Below are 20,505 nucleotides of genomic sequence, written 5' to 3' on the forward strand. Positions count from 1 at the left end.
TTTTTTTTTTTTTTTTTTTTTTTTTTTTTTTTAATTCGTTATATATTAAATATGGCGAAAATGTAATCGTTTTGCATATAAAAAGTTAGCTCATATGTATATATATGGAATATTATATTATACATAATTTAATGTAATGTCTCATAAAAAATATCTGGGTTCAGTTTATGTCCATTTCGTTTCACTGTGATACACAAAGGAACCTTGGGCTGTATTGTAGCACCTCCCCCGAAGTGTCTGCAAAAGCTGATCTGAGATCAGCAGCGTTACGTGGCTCTTCCTTTGCCACTAAAGTAAAGGATATGTACTTCCGGTAGGCAGTAAGCTACACAGTGGATCAAAGCGCTTCGTTTATCCGTAGTTTTCATATTTGGAGATCTATTTCAGACGTGTTTTGTGGCAGAAGTGTTCAAGTGTTCGAGTCGCGTCACCGTACGCAGGAGGAGGGTCTGCAGTCTGCGCTGGACTGGAAGAGTCAGTCAAGGGCGAAATAAAACAGGTTCGGCTGCATTGTTGGACACTCCGTCCAGTTGTTTATTGGCATTTAATGACCTTTTTAATTTTTCCTCGATCCACAGACAAAGCGTGACACTTCCCCTTCACAAGAGACAAACAACGTTCGGCAAGAAAGACAAGAGTCTCGGCCTATTCATCATCATGTTGTTGCGTAAAGTTACTCAAAGTCCTGCGATCTGCAGCACTGTCTTCCGTCTACAACCAGCTATCACAGGGTGAGACCGTTATATTCATTCAGGTCGAGCTTATTATTATCTAAAACAAAAACGATTTTCGTTAGCTGAAGGGTGAAAAAATCGAATATACAGGAACTAAAATCATTTGAAATTGTCTCCCGAATAAACATATATTTATATGTGTGTGTGTGTGTGTATATATGTGTGTGTGTATATGTATATATATATATATATATATATATATATATATATATATATATATATATATATGTGTGTGTGTGTGTGTGTGTGTGTATAATATTGTCTATTATACAGTCTATGGCAATAGTCAATTTGACCGCAGGATGACGCCATTGTCCAATCTTAACGAAACATTAAAAATAAACACAATAATACTATGACTACAACTGAAACTAAAACTAATTAGAATATCTAACTATATGTGTTTTGATAGATAGATAGATTGATAGATAGATAGATAGATAGATAGATAGATTCAGAAGAGGTTAAGAGAAAATTTGTGATTGGGTTGATGATGAGGTTGTAATATGATTATCTCCTACTTTCTCTCCTTTGTCAGAGCGCAGCGCCAAACTGGAGCTGTTGTGGCAGTGCAAAATGGTCGTTTTTACGCGAGCCAGGCTGCAGAGGTGAGGCTTGTCATTGCATATCAATATAATGTATTCATTATCACATTTTCAAACATAGGTTATGTCACAGAGTCAGCTCAAGTACACAACAGATCATGATGTAGCCAATCCGGTCAGGTCCTGTGGAAAAAAAAAACGGGCTTGTCCTCAGACAGCCGTTAGTATAAATCTGGAGTAAAGTTCACGTCCAGTTCACATGACACACAGGAGCTTGACACTAGGCGTTTTGCCATGTGGTCTTATGTGTTACGTAAATATTGTGGTTGACCTACACAAAATCAGATGCTACATGTCAGAATAAATATTCAGAGATGGTAAGGAAAGTATAAAAATATTACTATGTGTGATTAACTTTCACACTTTTGTGTGTTGTGCATGAGGTTATTTGTTTGTGTGTGAGAGAAGGTTTATAAGGGAAAGTAATATGATCATTGTCATTGCTCTGCGCTCTACTTGGTAGCCTTTTTTGTCACAATGTCAAGCAATGGAAATCTTTGTCACCTTGTCACATTGTACTTGAACCCACCAAACCGAAAAGGGTTTTCAGCAGAAGAGCTTAGAAAGCCCTAGAACAAATGCAAATGTGAAAACATTCATCTAGTAAATTTTTTTAGAATTACTTTCATTTAAACCAACAAAATAAGTCATAAGCAATATAAGCCCAATGGTTATTAAGCACTGAAAAAACGAGAATACTGTAGATTTCTGTGTAGTTTTATTACGTGCATATAAACAAACCAGTAACTTGCAGTTGTTATTTTTACCAAGGCTGTTCTGGACAAGAATGTAGTCGGCAGCGACGCCACAATGACAGCTGAGAAGCTTGATAAGATGGCTATTGTGGTACGTGAGTGTATGTGCTGGATTCAGTCACATTGTGCACTGATTTGAGAGGCAGATCTTATGATAACTGCAAATGCTGCTTTTTATTCTCTTGAGGTATTTTCAGATGAGTTATAAGACAAATATGATGCCACACACTTTCATGATCTTTCTATAATATACAGACAGTGTTGATATTTTACTGTAAGAGGCTCATAACTTTTCCCCTCAGGAGTCAAAATCCTTTGCTGTGAACATGTTCAAAGGGCAAATCAGCACTTCTCAGGTGTTCCCCTTCCCCTCAGGTGACTCCAAAGTCTTTTTTCCCCCTGTGCTAAAGTATGTTTTAGATTGGCCTAGTGTTATTGTGTTGTCACCAGATGTTTGCTAAAACTGAAAAATGTTGATCTTAGACTGATTTTTGCTTTTAAATGTTATAGTATTGGTTATTTTGGTAGTGTCAATGCTTTATATTCACACTTCAGTGTTGCTGAGTGTGAGTTTACTGTATTTTTTTCCCTGAATATTCTCTCAATCGTCCATATAGTGCTCAATGAAGAGCAGTCACAGTTCCTCAAGGAGTTAGTTGGGCCATGCAGTAAGTTTTTTGAGGTAAGTTTATTTCACCTACCTTTCAATTTTAGAATAATGAATTCTTTTTTTATAGACTGATTTCCTTAAATATTTGAAAACACTTGTACATTGTAATCGCAAACAATGGGCAAATGTTGAGAAAATTAAGCTCAAAATTAAATTTTGAGAAAGGGTCCCATTATTGGACAAAACAATATTTATACTATCCACCCTTATTTTATTAAAGGCATTTAAATTTTATTACCTCCAAAACATTCTTTTAATATAATATACTAAAATATAGCTCACATGAAACTGAGAATTTAGAAGAAATATGTAAGCAGTCAAAATTTTTTTTTTTTTATAATTTTCTTTGCAATGTTCCTATGTGTGTTTCCAGGAAGTGAATGACCCCATGAAGAATGATGCTCTGGAGAAGGTGGAGGAACACACAATGGAAGGCCTGAAGGAGATGGGAGCTTTTGGTCTTCAGGTGCCTGCAGATCTTGGTGGCGTGGGCCTCACCAACACACAGGTAAGATCACAGATACATTCTAGTTCTTCTTCCATTTGAGTAGGAGGTAGAGACATAAACAAATAGAAACCTAGAGATACACATGAAATGTATGCATGTACCGCTCTGTTAACAGTACGCCAGGCTGGTGGAGATTGTTGGGATGCATGATCTGGGTGTGGGCATCACTCTTGGTGCCCATCAGTCCATTGGCTTCAAAGGCATCCTGCTTTTTGGTAACCCTCAGCAGAAAGAGAAGTACCTTCCAAAGCTGGCCACTGGTGAGTGAGCTACAATATGTTTGATAATGTGAAGAGCACTCACAACAACTGCACCAATGTTTAACTGTGACTTAAACTTAACATAGAATTTAGAAATAGCCATAATATTTGGGCATATTTTGTACTGTCAGTGCTTCACCCTGTATTATAAATAATACATTTACTTATTTTCTGACACATACAAAGTCAGCCACAAATATTCCAAATGGGGCTGTCATGACTGAAAAATTGGTTGATGATTAATTAGAAAACAAATAGTTGCAAACTGTGATTTAAGTCATTTATTCATGTTGAATAAACTTCATAAAATGCACTTTAAAGAACTGTAAACAAATATTGCACAATACTATAAGAAATAATATTTGATGTTCATGTTAGTTTTTTTTTTTTTTTTTTACAAATGTTTAAAATGTGTATTTTTGGTCCACTATCTTTAATGTTAGTTCATGGTCAATTCACACCAATATAAAAACAAAGATTAAACTTCACTGCACAGTAATTGCTTTTTTCTCAAATATTAAACTAATGTTACCAGACTTTCAAGATGAGCAGACCAAATCTAAAAATTGTAAGAATCTGACATAGAAAAACCCATAATGAGCAGTCATCTTAGAAAGAGATTCGATACAGTTTGATTCAACTTTATTTCCAGATTCAAGGTCCATAAGCTATACATATTAAAAAATATATTTATACCAATGTTTCAAATAACTTATAAGTGACTGATATCGCACCACAATAAGCCTAGGATTTAACAGCAACACTATAATAGCATTCTGTGAATCATCCAACTGACAAATGAATTTATACATCAGATTTCTCATTAAAGCCGGAAAGGATTGTACTCTTACCTTACAGAATAGATCACTTGCATTGGTCTACCTTGTTGTTGTTTTTTTCAGCAGGATCCTCAGATTATCAATGTAAGCAACCTGAAGCTTGCTTAGGCTTTCTTTAAACTTAACTCACAAAGGAGCAGTATAAAAAGATGTGCAATATGCTCTAAAAAGGTTTATCTTTACCTGATCCAAACACACATAAAATTTTCTCACCAACATATTTGCTTGAGCATATAACATACAACGCTGCCTATACATGTCCTCATCATCACTCACTCATTTCATCATTAATAGTGTGACCCAGATGTTTTGTTTTAGTGCACATATTTAATATTTGCCCTGACGGATAAAAATCAGGGAAATTAAGATCTTTATCTTCTTTTGTTCTGCACATCATGGCAACACTTTTTTTTTGTTTTGTATTATATTCTACATCATATCTAATCAAATGATCAGAACATATATTTAGCAGCTGGTAAAAACCAACACTACTCAGGGAAAAAAAAAACTAAATCATCAGCGTACATAAAGTGATTATAGTATTACCAAGCATACATCACTTAATTCTTCAGAGAATTCATTAATATAAATATAAAAAAGTTTATATGAATTAATAAGAGTATTTTAATTTTTGGGTGAACTATCCCTTTAATATTGCCTATTGTTGCTGAATAATAACTCTGTCCTGTGTGTTTTTGGTAGGAGAGCACATTGCTGCCTTCTGTCTTACTGAACCTGCGAGTGGTTCTGATGCAGCCTCCATTAAAACCAATGCAGTTCGTTCCCCCTGCGGACAGTACTACACCCTGAATGGAAGCAAGATCTGGATCAGGTGTGTTGGATGTGATTTTACTTTTAACAAATGCACACAAACACCCACACACAGTGTGTGGTGGCAAAGATGTTCATCTCTTTTGTTGCCACTAGGGGGCATCATCACTAAACATATTACAGACTGGTTCATGTCCACTTGGATGATATCTTGCCATTAATTGCCTCTCTCAGCAGTACAGTCATTCAAAACAGCGTTTCTGGGCATTTGTGTGCCTGTGTGTGTGTGTGTGTGTGTGTGTGTGTTTGTGTGTGTGTGTGTGGTGGGTAACAACCTGAGAACTTTCACAGTGCATTTTAGCAACTCATAAATGCATATGTTTATTAGTGTGAAGAACCGTTATACTTAGTGGAGCTTAGCAGGCATCATGGTTTTTATTGTCATACTGGAGGCAAAGGGGATTTTCTAAACCCCTAACTTTTAATAATAAACTTTGCCACGCTTGCCCGATACAATCACATTGTGCAGCTTGATGAGGTGAGGTGTTTTGCTACTTTTTAAATTAATGTGAAATATAATTTTGGGGGCTTGATGGACGTATAATGGGCAAAAAAAAAAAAAAAAAAAATTAAGTAATTAAAAAAAATTAAGAAAAGCAAAAAGAAATGTACAAACCCGATTCCAAAAAAGTTGGGACACTGTACAAATTGTGAATAAAAACAGAATGCAATGATGTAGAAGTTTCAAATTTCAAAATTTTATTCAGAATACAACATAGATGACATATCAAATGTTTAAACTGAGTTGATTTTAAATTTCATGGCATCAACACATCTCAAAAAAAGTTGGGACAAGGCCATGTTTACCACTGTGTGTCATCCCCCTTCTGTTTTTTAACAGTCTGCAAACGTCTGGGGACTGAGGACACAAGTTGCTCAAGTTTAGGAATAGGAATGTTGTCCCATTCTTGTCTAATACAGGCTTCTAGTTGCTCAACTGTCTTAGATCTTCTTTGTCGCATCTTCCTCTTTATGATGCACCAAATGTTTTCTATGGGTAAAAGATCTGGACTGCAGGCTGGCCATTTCAGTACCCGGATCCTTCTTCTACGCAGCCATGATGTAGTAATTGATGCAGTATGTGGTCTGGCATTGTCATGTTGGAAAATGCAAGGTCTTCCCTGAAAGAGACGATGTCTGGATGGGAGCATATGTTGTTCTAGAACTTGGATATACCTTTCAGCATTGATGGTGCCTTTCCAGATGTGTAAGCTGCTCATGCCACATACACTCATGCAACCCCATACCATCAGAGATGCAGGTTTCTGAACTGAGCGCTGATCAGTGTTGGGGAAAGTTACTTTTAAAAGTAATGCCTTACAATATTGCATTACTCCCTAAAAAAGTAACTAAATACGTTACTTAGTTACTTTTTATGGAAAGTAATGTGTTACATTACTTTTGCGTTACTTTCACGTTACTTTTAAAATATGAGCAGGGCTTGATTGTTTTTAATATAAGAAGTTTTATTTATAGCAAATGTAAAAGGCCTTTCACACCAAAAAGTGTAATGAATAAACCTCAGGCTGAAGGAAAAGTAAATTCACGTCTGTACAGTAGCACACAGGAGAAGATGGTTCAACACTCTTCAGCAGTAAAAAAAAAACAATGAAGCACAATTGTTAGTTTATCTAAAGTCATTTTTGATTATTAGTATGGTTGAACTGGATCATTAAAGGTCAGCAGCAAAGACACTGTTAATAAAATGGGAATAGATACATTTGTGTTATTAAATATATTTAGTTATTGCAGGTTTTCGTCATATTCTTTGTGTTATTAAATATATTTAGTTATTGCAGGTTTGCGTCATAATCTGTTTTGTTTTTTTTTTTTTGTGAGTGGGATGAATTAATGCACATTCACATTTAGTCTAGAACTACATTAACATCATGTTCACACAGTGCACACAACGCCTCCATACTTCCGATTTCTCCCAATATGGGAACAGGAGGCTTGTCAGTCAAAAAATGGGAATATAAAGTAACTGCCGTTACTTTTTTGAAAAAGTAACTCAGATATTTTCTTGTAAATTAAAAATTAATGCATTACTTTACTAGTTACTTGAAAAAAGTAATCTGATTACGTAACTCGCGTTACTTGTAATGCATTACCCCCAACACTGGCGCTGATAACAACTTGGGTTCTCCTTGTCCTCTTTAGTCCGGATGATATTTCCAAAAAGAACTTCAAATTTTGATTTGTCTGACCACAGAACAGTTTTCCACTTTGCCACAGTCCATTTTAAATGAGCATTGGCCCAGAGACACACCTGCACTTCTGGATCATGTTTAGATATGCCTTCTTTTCTGACTATAGAGTTATATCCGGCAACTGCGAATGGCACGGTGGATTGTGTTCACCGACAATGTTTTCTGGAAGTATTCCTGAGCCCATGTTGTGATTTCCATTAAAGTAGCATTCCTGTATGTGATGCAGTGCCGTCTAAGGGCCCCGAAGATCACGGGCATCCAGTATTGTTTTCCAGCCTTGACCCTTACGCACAGAGATTGTTCTAGATTCTCTGAATCTTTGGATATTATTATGCACTGTAGATGATGATAACTTCAAACTCTTTGCAATTTTTCTCTGAGAAACTCCTTTCTGATATTGCTCCACTATTTTTCGCCGCAGCATTGGGGGAATTGGTGATCCTCTGCCCATCTTGACTTCTGAGAGACACTGCCACTCTGAGAGGCTCTTTTTATACCCAATCATGTTGCCAATTGATCTAATAAGTTGCAAATTGGTCCTCCAGCTGTTCCTTATATGTATATTTAACTTTTCAAGCCTCTTATTGCTACCTGTCCCAACTTTTTTTGGAATGTGTAGCTCTCATAAAATCCAAAATGAGCCAATATTTGGCATGACATTTCAAAATGTCTCACTTTCAACATTTGATATGTTATCTATATTTCTATTGTGAATAAAATATTAGTTTATGAGATTTGTAAATTATTCCATTTCTTTTTTTACTCACAATTTGTACAGTGTCCCAACGTTTTTGGAATCGGGTTTGTAAAATGTGTTAACATGTTTTGTGAAAACAAAAATACAATATTATGTTCACTTACTCCAAAGCTCAAGTCAAGAAGTTGAAGCTTAGTTAAATGTTTCATTGGCCCTCTCACAAATAAAATTAAAATGTACAGGTATATGAATAATAGATCATTATTTATGTAAGCATACTAATAAAGTATATAAATGCATTAAAATAATACTGTATGGCTTGTTCACACCAAGAATGATAACTATAATGATAATTATATTAGCATCCACACCAACACACAATATGGTTCTGTTTATTATAACCACGCATTGCCATTTTGTCACTCATTGCTTTAATATGCTCAAGCTGTTTAAAATTGTGTGGATTCTGTTATCCATCAACTGAAAAATCCAATGAAATTGTTCCTCTGTGTAGTTTTCTTTATAGCTGTGATGGGGTCCTTCCTATTGTCATAGAATTAAACTGATAATTAAAACGTTATAGTTATTGTTGTAGTTTTCATCCTTGCTGTGAACGGGCCTTTAGAATGCAACACGTTCTAACAATATGTAACAGGTGGTCCCTTCTCTATCTTTCCATCCACAAAGGAGTCCTAGGCCTGATAAAGGTTGAAGACCCCATCATATTGCATTATTGATAGTAAGCAGGTTCTTTGCCTCCTCTGTCTTAGTAATGGAGGCATTGCTGAGATCTTCACTGTGTTTGCAAAGACGCCCATGAAGGATGAGAAGACTGGAGAGATGAAGGACAAAATTACAGCGTTCATTGTGGAGAGGAGCTTCGGAGGAGTCACACAGTAAGTGCTGGTTTTGCCTCTAAGCAGTTCTCTGATCAATAATCCTTTGAGTTAAAATTTTTCACGGACCATTTCCCCCCTCCGTCATCATCATCGCTCTTGTCTCTTTATCTGTTGTTCTTTCTAAATTCACTTTTGCTTTATCTCTCAGTGGTCCACCTGAGAAAAAGATGGGCATTAAAGCATCCAACACGGCAGAAGTGTATTTTGAGAACGTGCGTGTCCCTGCGGAGTGTGTGCTGGGAGAGGTTGGAGGTGGATTCAAAGTGGCCATGAACATCCTCAACAATGGCCGCTTCGGCATGGCCGCCGCACTCTCTGGCACCATGAAGGGTGTCATCTCCAAAGCGGTGCGTATGTGTGCATAAGTGAACGTTATCTGATGTTTGTTCTGTTTGTAAGCTGTTTGCTTCTTTCATGCCTATTCCAGCAAGTTTTTCTCGCTTTCATTTTCATTTCCTCTTCTCGTACTTAGTTTGTCTAGCATGCTGTTTTGTTAGCGCCAATGTAAGGCCACATCCTCCCACCCGCTGACACCCCTATCATCCTCACTTCCTCTGCTTAATATGCAGGGAAATTCCTCAGCATGCATTGCACTGTCCCTGTGCTGCGTGGCATCTGTGCTTGTATTGGCACATGCCTCACCACAATTTTCCCGCGTATTTTTCTCTCGTTGCTCATCACAGTTGGCTAATTTCTTAAAAGCTAATTTGTGAAAGTTATGAATTCTTGGGCAACTGATAAAATACAGCTTGAAGGCACCGTAAGTCGGTGTAAAAGCATCTGCCAAATACAAAAAAACAAATTCAGTTTCTTCTAAAACCATTGCAATTCTTAAATATGCACATTTTTGGTTGCTTAAAATAAATCCACATGTACAAGAACAGGATGCTGGTGCACTTTTTGCATTATGCTTTCATGATATTTGCAGTTGCTAAATGATTGTGGGCCACAACAGTTTTCTCGCAGAGGGAGGAGACGATTTCTCGACAGCCACGCTGCTTTCTCTTACACAGGCATCTATGTTTGTCTTCGTGTTTGTGCATCCGTCTCAGACCAGGAACTCTTAAATGCAGAAACTAAGCATAGACCTTATTCACTGCAGTACACTTGCCCTGTGGGTCTTCAGTTACTAGTTTGTTTTAAGGTTAGATTCAACATAGCAAGTGTCAAGCCATAAAAAATAAGCATTTGGGAATGCATATGCTGTAAAACCGTGCCCTCATATTATTTGATAAATACCAGTCATGTTTTTGTCTCATCAGTATACATGTAGATTTAATTTCTGCAATAACTCCAGCTAATTTTTGGATTAAATTGAATATATGAGCATTTTGCACATGCATAATTGTTTTTCAAGCTATTATGTCCATTATCACCAGTTACATAGTCTCTATATTTCCTCTTTTTTTTCTCTCTTGAACAGGTGGACCATGCTGCTAACCGGACTCAGTTTGGCAACAAGATCCACAACTATGGTGCCATTCAGGAAAAGATGGCCAGAATGGCAATGCTTCAGTATGTGACAGAGGTGAGCTTACTTGCTGCTTTGTCACATGTTGACTTTCCCCTCAGGCAACAAGGTAATTTGAAAGTCACACACTGTCTACTAACTATATTAGTGGTTCCCATCCTTTTATTCATGGGGCCCCACCTATGTACACATATGACAATCTGAGCCCCCTCCCCCATATATATATATATATATATATATATATATATATATATATATATATATATATATATATAATTATATATATATATATATATATGTATATATGCAGTATTTTTTTTTGTCTCAGAAATGCAAATTTGACAGTTGTAGTAGCTTGAGTTAGGATGCAGATGCAAGTTTATGTTCATTATATACAGCAATAACATCTGTATAAATTTTAACAACCTCATTTTTTTATGATTTTATTAAAATTAACAATTGTTCTTCCATAGTAGCATACATTTAGATCATGATAACCAGAGTTAAAACCACAAATATAGCACCTCAATACCCTGGTAAAAATTCAACAATGTGGTTTCTAGGTATTTGTATGAAAAACAGTAGTCTAAATACATTTAGTATAAATGCACAAATGCGTTATCTTAATTAGAAAATACTATAATTACATTTCATTACTCCTTTAATATGTGTAATACATATCTACATTAATAATATAATAAAGATTGATATGAATATCTCAAATTTCTCCCATAATACCATGGTGCCATTAGTGTTACTACAGTAAATACATGGTAAATGATGGCGATTTGTAGATTGAAAAGCCTTCTGACTGTATCGTTTTGCACAGTGTTTATGCTGTTTGTCAGTGCTGTTTCATCTGGCTTTAAACTGGTTTAAATCATTTGCGGTCGTCGCTGAATTCAGTTGCTTCACACTGGATCTCACAGCTCTTTTTGTGCTCTCGTGACTGAGATTCATCAGCGAGTAAACACATCTGCTCTAGTGAGCTCGTGCTGCCGTTTGAACTTTGAACTACTTCAAATGAGTAGTGCTGTTTCGTTCCGCTTTTTTCACATAAACATTTATCAAACTCTTGTTATCGTTTTATTTTATCACGGTAATTATCGTTATCGTTTTATTTTATCACGGTAATTATCGTTATCGTTTTATTTTATCACGGTAATTATCGTTATCGTTTTATTTTATCACGGTAATTATCGTTATCGTTTTATCGGCCAGCCCTACGGAGGGCACGGACCCCAGGTTGGGAACCACTAAATTACATATGACATCTTTTTATAGAGTCAAGTAAATTCAGCTTTTATTTGATCCCATACATTAAGCAAAGTGACACAGTCCAAAGACGAAGCATCTCTAATGGTCAGTGCGCTTTTTATGGACTTTGCAGAAATCAGCGTTTTAGCTGTGTACACTTTCAGAGCTCAGTCTATGAATGTCTTACTTCCACATGACTTAGAGGAAGTGGACGCTTCCCCATCATTTCTGAGTGATTTGAATGGGTCACATGTGGTGAAAGTCTAAAAATACATAGCTTATTTATCATCTGTTGTGTTTTCTGTGTCTGTTTTCCATTACATTAAGCAGTTTGTTTGTTCTGAACATTTTTATTGATGCTTCTTTTTTTCCCTCCTTTCATCTTTTCTCCATGGACTTAGTCCATGGCTTACATGGTTAGTGGGAATATGGACAGCGGAGCCAAAGAGTTCCAGATTGAGGCGGCCATTAGTAAAATCTTTGCTTCTGTAAGTGTTTAACATATTGTTCAACCCAGTTGTTCTAGTATTTAAGCCCACATTTATATTTTGGAATTTTTTAGGTTCAGAGGTTTAAAGAATATATTGCAAATTTACCATCGCTGGATTTTCCTTTAGGAAGCAGCTTGGTTGGTGACGGATGAATGCATTCAGATTATGGGTGGAATGGGATTCATGAAGGTCAGTGTGTGTGTTTTTGTGTGTGTGGTGATCGTATTGTGATCATTAAAATGTAAAATGTACATTAAAATGCAATCTGTGATGTTTAAGTCAAGTCAAATTAATTTGCAGAAAGTCATACTTTTATGTCCATAATCCCTTAAAGAAACGGTTCTCCCAAAAACAACAATTTGCTGAAAATGAATCACCCTCAGGCCATCCAAGATAGACGGTTCTTCAGAACAGATATAAACAAAAATTTTAGCATTACATCACTTGCTCACCAATAGATCCTCTGCAGTGAATGGGTGCACACCACGAAAATCCACAAGTAATCCACAGTAAACTCCAGTCCATCAGTTAATGTCTGGTGTGTTTGTAATAAACAAATCCATCATTACGAACTTTTTAACGTTAAAATCTTGTTTTCGGGGATCACAAGAGGATCCATAGGTGAGAAAGTTTTGTAATGCCAAATTTCTCCAACTTTCAGCAAACTTTCATATTAGGGTGATCTATTCCTTTAATGCTTTAACATAGAGCAATTTTTAGGGCTGGTATGCATGATTCTCTGGTTTTAGATCAAGTTAAATTGTTTTTATTATTTTGTGTATTAGATATATACAGGGCCATAAATAGATAAGATAGATAAGGTTTTGTTCAAAGATGTTTGTCAGCTTTTTCAGAAACTAGACTCTTGGTGGAAGTCTAATTTTGCTGCAATAACGTTGTAACATAATAGTGTCTGCATTGTGACTCAGAATGTGAACATTGAAAAACACCTACTGTGTGGGCAATCACCTCCTCGAGGCCTAAATGTTCTGTCCCTGGGTGGTGGAAAAACTGGAGGTGTCTTGCAAAGGAAGACCTCTGCAACAGTATGATTGGTTAGCGAGGTGGGGAAACGGACGTGCTAACCTTTCACGCCACAACACAAAACCATACACAGATAAAATTGGTCTTTGCTGAATGTAGGTCACGTCTGGAAATTGACTTTGTGCTGTGCTGTGCTGTGTTGTGTTGTATTGTTTTTTGTTTTCTCATGTCAGTTGGGATGCAAAATGTGCAGATGCAGCCCCTAGTCACTGATTTTTGCTAATTTCCAGAGAAGAGTTTAATCAGTTTCTGTCTCTTTTGCGGGCTGCTGATCTGATAGATTAGAACCACAAGTCTCTCAGCTCCACTTGTTTTTATACATATATAAATATAGCATTTAGTTGAAATATATATCTTGTGTAACATTATAAATGTCTTTACTGTCACTTTTAAATAACGTTTAATGTGTCTTTGCTGTATAAAGGTGTTATGAAAGTGTTATTTTTCTTACTTAACCAAACTTACGAATGGTAGTATATCATGGTTCCCATAAAATGTTAAGCAGCAAAAAAAAAATTCAACATTGATAAAAAAAAAAAAAAAAATGTAAAAAAAAGATTTCTATTGTGTTCTCACTTATTGTGTAAATTCCTATTTAAACTGAATTAAAAGAATGGATTGAACATTTTTGTTGGAATTTGACACAGTCTCACACTCACATTACAATGTTATTGGTGCAGGACGCTGGTGTGGAAAGAGTATTGAGGGACCTGCGAATCTTCAGAATCTTTGAGGGTACCAATGACATCCTGCGACTGTTCGTAGCGCTCAACGGCTTCCAGGTAAAAGGGGAAAGAAAACACTGCTGAGAACATAACTGCTTCCTGTACTGCAAAACCACCTTAAGCTCACAGCACGTGTGGTTGTTGACATCTGGCACTACTAAAAACTGCCAATGCACAAGCTTTTAATGCAAACAGTATGGAAATTACATTTCAAATGTGTGTTCTGTTCTGTAGAATGCAGGCAATCAGCTAAAGAGCTTGCAGAAAGCTCTAAAGAACCCTTTCGGTAATGCTGGGATGTTGGCGAGTGAAATCACAAAGCGAGCCAAGAGGTTAGACCTTCACATCTCTAAAAACACTCACAAGATATTTTGTTTTGCATTGTCATGTACTTTGCATCAACTTGATAAACCTGCAATATGTCTGTCTTTATCTCTCTGTCTCTGACAGGAAGGCAGGCTTGGGGACAGGACTGACGCTGCAGGGAACGGTCCATCCAGAGCTTAACCACAGTGGAGAATTGGTAAATTAAAGCAAAGCCATAGTGCTTTGAGATGATGTTCATCCATTGCTGGAATGATATTTATTTAGAAATAATCATAGGGAAAACAGCCAGGATACCAGCAAGAACACCAAAGCTTAAATAAGATGTAGATCACAGGGCTAAATTATTTTTTTTCCTCCTCTTGAAACTGTTAAAGCCATCGAGCAGTTTGGAGCTGTTATTGAAGAGCTTCTCTTGAAACATGGAAAGAGAATCATTGGTGAGTGATGTGTTTGCATAGTGCTGCTAGATCTTGCTAGATTATATTACAGTATTTGCTTTAGTCTGCGTTGGCATTTGCTGTGGACTTTTTGTGTGTGTGTGTGTTTTGCATGTTAATTCATCCTGGTTTCAACTCTTTTTATTTTGCTTTCACTTTACATATTTTCCTTATTACAGCTAAATATTGTGACAAAAGCTTTGTCAGGTGTCCATATGAGCATGTGGATTGAACTTTTCTCATTGTGATTGAGTGATTCTGTTCATGTGGCTTTTTAGATGAACAGTTTGTTCTGAAGAGAGTTGCAGACTGTGCCATTGATCTGTACGCCATGGTTGTGGTCTTGTCCAGGTAAGTTATTTGTATTCATTTTCAAAACCTATACAACTGCTCATACTCAGGGTAAGGCGTTTTTAAAAAAAATCCCTCACCCAAAGTGTTCAACTTTGACAATGTTTGTACTACAGATGTAAAGGTTACCTTAAATCATGCAGCTTAAAAAAGGAAAGGTGTGCTATTACCAAAAAAAAAAAAAAAATGCAATTGGGTAACAATGAATGAGAGATTCAAGCTGAACAGAATATCATAGACACTTTCGGATAGGCTCTGCTGATTTGGGACATTAAGCTCAAGATTTCCTACTTATGTATTAGTGAAATGAAAATGTAAACTGGATGCTCATGCATTACTGGAAATACAGTTGTTAATAGCCTAATTAAAGGAGAGATCATTCAGCTCTACTTATGATACAACATTTGCCCTTGTTTGTGTGTGTGTTTACTCGTTTTACTTTCTCAGAGCATCCAGGTCTCTCAGCCAAGCTCACCCTTCTGCACAGCATGAGAAGATGCTGTGTGAAACCTGGGTTACTGAGGTCAGTGTTCAGTGTCCATGTATTTTTTTTTATTACTTCTTTAACTTCTTCCAATCTTTAAGCATTAATCTATGATTTCCTTCCTTTAGGCCCATGAGAGAGTCATGCAGGACATCAAGTTCCTCAGGTCAGGGACCTCCAAGCAGATCTTCAAGAACTTGCGTGCCATTTCTGCTGCTGTGGTAGAAAACGGAGGGGTGGTATCTCCTCATCCTCTGGGCTTTTAAAGCTCTGCTCTTCCTCCTGTTACCTGACCATCTCTTCTCAAACCAGTCAGTCACACCTGCCCATATCTCTTAACTCAGACTGTTCAGTGCTGCAATCCATTATAAGTGGAGTCTGTCACATTGTGTACTTTGACCACAGGAGTGCTTTAATATTTCATAATTAAGTATGTAAATGAATGAATGGGACTTGCAGATTTAGGTGTACATTAAAGGATTGGATTTGTGTTTATGAATTTAGTACTTTTTGTATATGTAAAAAAAGAAATTTAGAAAAGGGTTGATTAAAATGAACCAATGGTGAAACCTAGTCTGCTTCGAAGAGTGTTAAAAGCTCTGACTGAAGTACTTTAGACTTGTCAACAAACCTCAGTCCAATATCCGGTCCAGCTGCTAGCATTTTGCAAATGTTTTCAATTTGTCATTGTTGAAAAACATTTTTATTTAGCGGTTTTACATTGAACCTCAACTTTAGCTGTTCCCATGGTTGTTATGTGAAGTGTCTTACCCAGAAGTTTGTTCTCATAACTATAATATAAAGTCTTTTGAGTCTCATATCATTAACATGTCGTTTGTCTCTGTTACTTGGAAATGTGATTTGTTTTGTTTTTGTGAACTAAATAACAGTATGATCTTAACATAAATACAAAAGATCTTTATTACAAATGGCCAATACCACATAAACTTCTGTAATTTAGAAATTACACAGATTGCCTCCGGGAAGATGGTACGTTTGTTCCTCCCATTGGATTTTTTTGTAAAGCCATGTATTTTAAATGATTTTCCCCCCTTCTTTCATTTTCTGTTGCATTTCCCATAAGGCATGTAATTACTTATAAAGCAAACATACAAAAAATGCCTGTTAACAATACACTTGCACTGACCTGACATAATTATAAATACTCACTCTTTGTTGCAGAATCATACGTTTTGTCCTTTCACCAGTGCATTAGCTTGTGAATGCAGTATTATATTGTAAATAGACAGTTTACAGCAAACTGTAAAAGAACATTAGTGACCTTATTGAACCTGTGTGTCTTGACAACTCAAGATGCTGTGGTTACAAACAGTATATCAAATACTACAAATCTTTCAGTATCACCAGTTTAACCACACATCACAGTCTAAGTTTTAGTTTGTTTACTTGGGTCATTAGCTTATATATATATATATATATATTTGACTGTGAAATACTGTTAAGTTTTGCCAGAACAAAGTATGCATTGGTACAGCTATTAGAATAATAAGAATTCAGATCCTTGCCGCATAATTGTTACTTGTTTGCATGACAATAAGTCACTGGTACTATTTACAGTTAATGTTAAATTAAAAATCACAGTTGATTTTCTTCAACTTTCCATTTGGTAAAAGTAAATCCTGAATACTGTGTAGTTGCTGTATTTTACTCAGACTTAATGAATTTATGACTTGAAGAGTAAAAATTCTCACAGTTTTCTGGAAGTCACAAGTTTGTTTTCTCAATAAAAAATGTCAAGTCTCTGTAAGTAAATCCAAATCCATCTTAATCCAAAGATGTCACACAGTCGTCTGTGAGATCTCCCTTGATAATAAAGTCTCTGAAGTCATTCTCCGCTCCCTGAAATAAACCCAATATGTTAGATTAATAAAGATTCCAGCATGGATTTCATATCATGTACAATTTGGTGGTCAATATTTATTTTTCAGTATGGTCTTTCGTTTTACTGACTGCTGAGAGAAACCTGCCTAAGGTGGTTTACTGGTCTTGGCTGATTTAATATGGCCTCCCAGCCTGTACAAGCTGGTGCTCATCTGGTTTTGTTGGGCAAAACCCCTCTAAAACCAGCCTGATCAGGCTGGGAGATCAGCAAACCAGTGTAGAGCAGACTGTACTCAGTAGTTTCTCAGGTTAGAAAACATGTCAGATGTGAGTGTTCTTAGGTGTGATAAATATATAAGCATCTTTCTAAATCTTTATCATAGGTCTACACTACTGTTCAAAACGTTGTGGTCAGAAAGATGTATTATTTATTGAAAGAATACTTTGATTCTCAGCAAAGATGCATTAAAATAATCAAAAGTGTCTTTAAGACTTGTTTGAAAAAATATCTATTTAAAAATAACTGCTTCTATTAATCAAATAATCCACAAACATATTAAGCACTACAACTGTTTTCACCATTGGTAATAATAAGAAATGTTTTTTTTTTAGCAGCAAATCAGCATGTTAGAATGATTTCTGGAAGATCATGTGACACTGAAGACTGGAGTAATGGCTGCTGAAAATTCAGCTGACATCACAGGAATAAATGGCTGTTATTTTAAAATGTATTAAAATAGAATATGGTTATTGTTTTAAAAACATTAAAAATGTTACCGACCCTAAACTTTAGAACTGAAGTTTAGATGGATTAGACCAGATGAACAATGACTGATGTTTACTACTTGATACCACTTCACTTTGATGTGGAAACAGATTTTTGCCTCCCACACAGACATTTATCAAAATACTTCTCCTGAGACCAAGCAAAATAAACAGTATTTAGAATCCCATACAAATCTATTTTTACTTTTGTATTATATTGTCTTTTAATATCCAATGAGCAAACGATTAATATTATTATATTTCCATATTGCTATAATATGTATTTGGCAGTGCTATGTGTCTTCTATGACATGAAGCTGTAAAAGCAAGCTAAATTGGAACATTTGTTTTTCAGTGTATTATAATTCAGTCAACCTAACCAATTCTTCACCAGATCACAGTCCACATAAGACCATAAGCAAAAGCCAAACATTTCTGTCTTAAACCAACTTAAAGTCTTAATACAAGTTTTAATTTAATGGCAAGTGCGCGTTACCAACTGCACATTAATGCAACTGCAATGCGCCTTCGCAGAGACGAGTAAACGGTAAATTGTTATTCTACTTTATTAACCTACCTTTGCTGGCGACGCCGACTGGGATGTGTGATATTGACAGTCCACTCCAAAATGCGTTTCAACTGGCCGGATAAACACGGGAACCGGTGATTAAGATGTTCCAGTAGTTCCTCTTTACGCAGTCCGTATACTATCGGCGCGATGCACTGCGCCAGGCTGAAGAAGGCAAAACTTATGACAGCAAAAAGCTCTTTTGTGGAACTCTCGAGTAACCTTCTGCTTTTAAGTATATGCAGCAAAAACAGTATGAAATTTGGGAGGATGAAGACGGCCAGCTGCGTGCCGTGGAGAGCGATAGTCCTACATGCAGCTCGGTTGCGCCGGTTCAGCACACCCAGACGACGACCCTCATATAAGATCCGTACATAGCTGTACACGATAATAACAGTGCAAATTGATATTAGAACGATTTTGTGCATTTCTCCGCCTTGCAAAGATTTCCTTCCACAGGGCACAGTGCCATTTTCTATTTTGGGCGATAGGGTAAGAGGAATAATCGACGCGAGTCCCCATGTTAGGATCCCGATGAGCCATGGCCAGGGTTTGAAACAAAATTTGCTATAGTGGAGCGGGTAACATATGGCAAAATAACGGTCCAGCGCCATCGCCGTGATGGTGATGATGATATTGGAGCCGCTTGTCATAAGACCTTTGATTAGCACCATGCATATGCTTGGCGTGGTCGCTGCTTTCAGGTAGCTTTGTAAGTTAAAGCTAAAGCTTACTGCGAAGTAAACCAGCGCGGAGAACAACAAATGGAACACGAGGACGAAGCGCGCGTGGCTCCGCAGGCGCACCTCGCGCACTATGGTCCAGTTGATGATCAAGTTGAAAAAAGCCAAAATGATCAAAGAAACTCCCGCTGCCCAAACACGTACGTGTGGATACGAGTTGACATCATCTGTAGCACTTGACATCCTACCGCTTCTTCAGGCTTCTCTCGTATACAGTAGTAGAACCAAAACGTTCCAGAACAAAACGCTTTCAGCAGGTGCGGACGGTTCATTTGGCTCGACGTTGGTAAAAGTTTCCTCAAAAATCCGAATGTTCATGTGAATTCGTTTCTTGATTCTGGTCGGTCAAAAAATAACAGCGGACCTCGCATAAAAGTCAGCCTTGTGATGGAAAGAGTCTTTTACTTCCCTCTCTAGAGCAGCAGCAGCAGAGAGAGAGAGAGAGAGAGAGAGAGAGACCGAGGGGGGCGTGTTTGAGTAGCACACATTTCGGCGCCTTTTTGTGTGTACCCACATGGAAATAACCTATATAAACATATATGTTTTAATATAGGTTTTGATATAGGTTTTTTACGGAAGTTCTAAGCGGCCATCCATTATAGTTTTTTTCCTTTTTGTTTTCTCGTTATAACGACTTAATTTTCTCGTTATCTCGACATAACGAAGTTCGTTTTCTCGTTATAACGACTTAATTTTCTCGTTATCTCGACATAACGAAGTTCGTTTTCTCGTTATAACGACTTAATTTTCTCGTTATCTCGACATAACGAAAGTTTGTTTTCTCGTTATAACGACATGAAAGTTTTACTGTTGCTATAGTAACGAACTCAACTTTGACAGGCATCTGATGGACAGCCATGCAGGCGCTCTTACTGTAGCCTATATTTCAGCAAATTTTGCTTCGCCTAGGTAATAATAACGTCTACAATACTGTATAAATAAAGGCTGATCAATCACTGTTGATTTTTTCCAGAGACAGTACAAGGAACGTT

The 20,505-nt window shown here is 36.7% G+C and overlaps 2 protein-coding genes across 3 annotated transcripts; one reads left to right on the forward strand and one right to left on the reverse strand.

The window, feature by feature from the left end:
- The first annotated feature begins 233 nt into the window (after window positions 1-233).
- On the forward strand, window positions 234-16,422 carry LOC109073618 (very long-chain specific acyl-CoA dehydrogenase, mitochondrial-like). 2 transcript variants are annotated; one of them, XM_042759682.1, is made up of 21 exons: window positions 235-499; window positions 579-731; window positions 1,273-1,342; window positions 2,111-2,185; window positions 2,397-2,469; window positions 2,712-2,776; window positions 3,138-3,272; window positions 3,388-3,532; window positions 5,074-5,203; window positions 8,880-9,005; window positions 9,157-9,355; window positions 10,432-10,536; window positions 12,138-12,224; window positions 12,354-12,416; window positions 13,952-14,053; window positions 14,231-14,328; window positions 14,447-14,519; window positions 14,688-14,760; window positions 15,039-15,111; window positions 15,559-15,634; window positions 15,724-16,422. In XM_042759682.1, the coding sequence occupies exons 2-21, from the start codon at window positions 658-660 to the stop codon at window positions 15,859-15,861; spliced, it is 1,980 nt and encodes a 659-aa protein (XP_042615616.1). In that variant the 5' UTR covers window positions 235-499; window positions 579-657; the 3' UTR covers window positions 15,862-16,422. The 2 variants fall into 2 exon arrangements, with proteins under 2 accessions (XP_042615617.1, XP_042615616.1); XM_042759683.1 differs by lacking the exon at window positions 2,111-2,185 and having other exon boundaries at window positions 234-499.
- A 70-nt stretch (window positions 16,423-16,492) lies between these two features.
- LOC109073614 (odorant receptor 131-2-like) lies at window positions 16,493-19,912 on the reverse strand. The gene is made up of 2 exons (XM_019089705.2): window positions 18,780-19,912; window positions 16,493-17,455 (listed from the first exon to the last, which is right to left on the reverse strand). The coding sequence occupies exons 1-2, from the start codon at window positions 19,694-19,696 to the stop codon at window positions 17,395-17,397; spliced, it is 978 nt and encodes a 325-aa protein (XP_018945250.1). The 5' UTR covers window positions 19,697-19,912; the 3' UTR covers window positions 16,493-17,394.
- Between the last annotated feature and the right edge of the window lie 593 nt (window positions 19,913-20,505).

The sequence above is a fragment of the Cyprinus carpio genome, chromosome A7 (assembly GCF_018340385.1).
Source record: "Cyprinus carpio isolate SPL01 chromosome A7, ASM1834038v1, whole genome shotgun sequence".
In the NCBI taxonomy this organism is placed as follows: domain Eukaryota; kingdom Metazoa; phylum Chordata; class Actinopteri; order Cypriniformes; family Cyprinidae; genus Cyprinus; species Cyprinus carpio.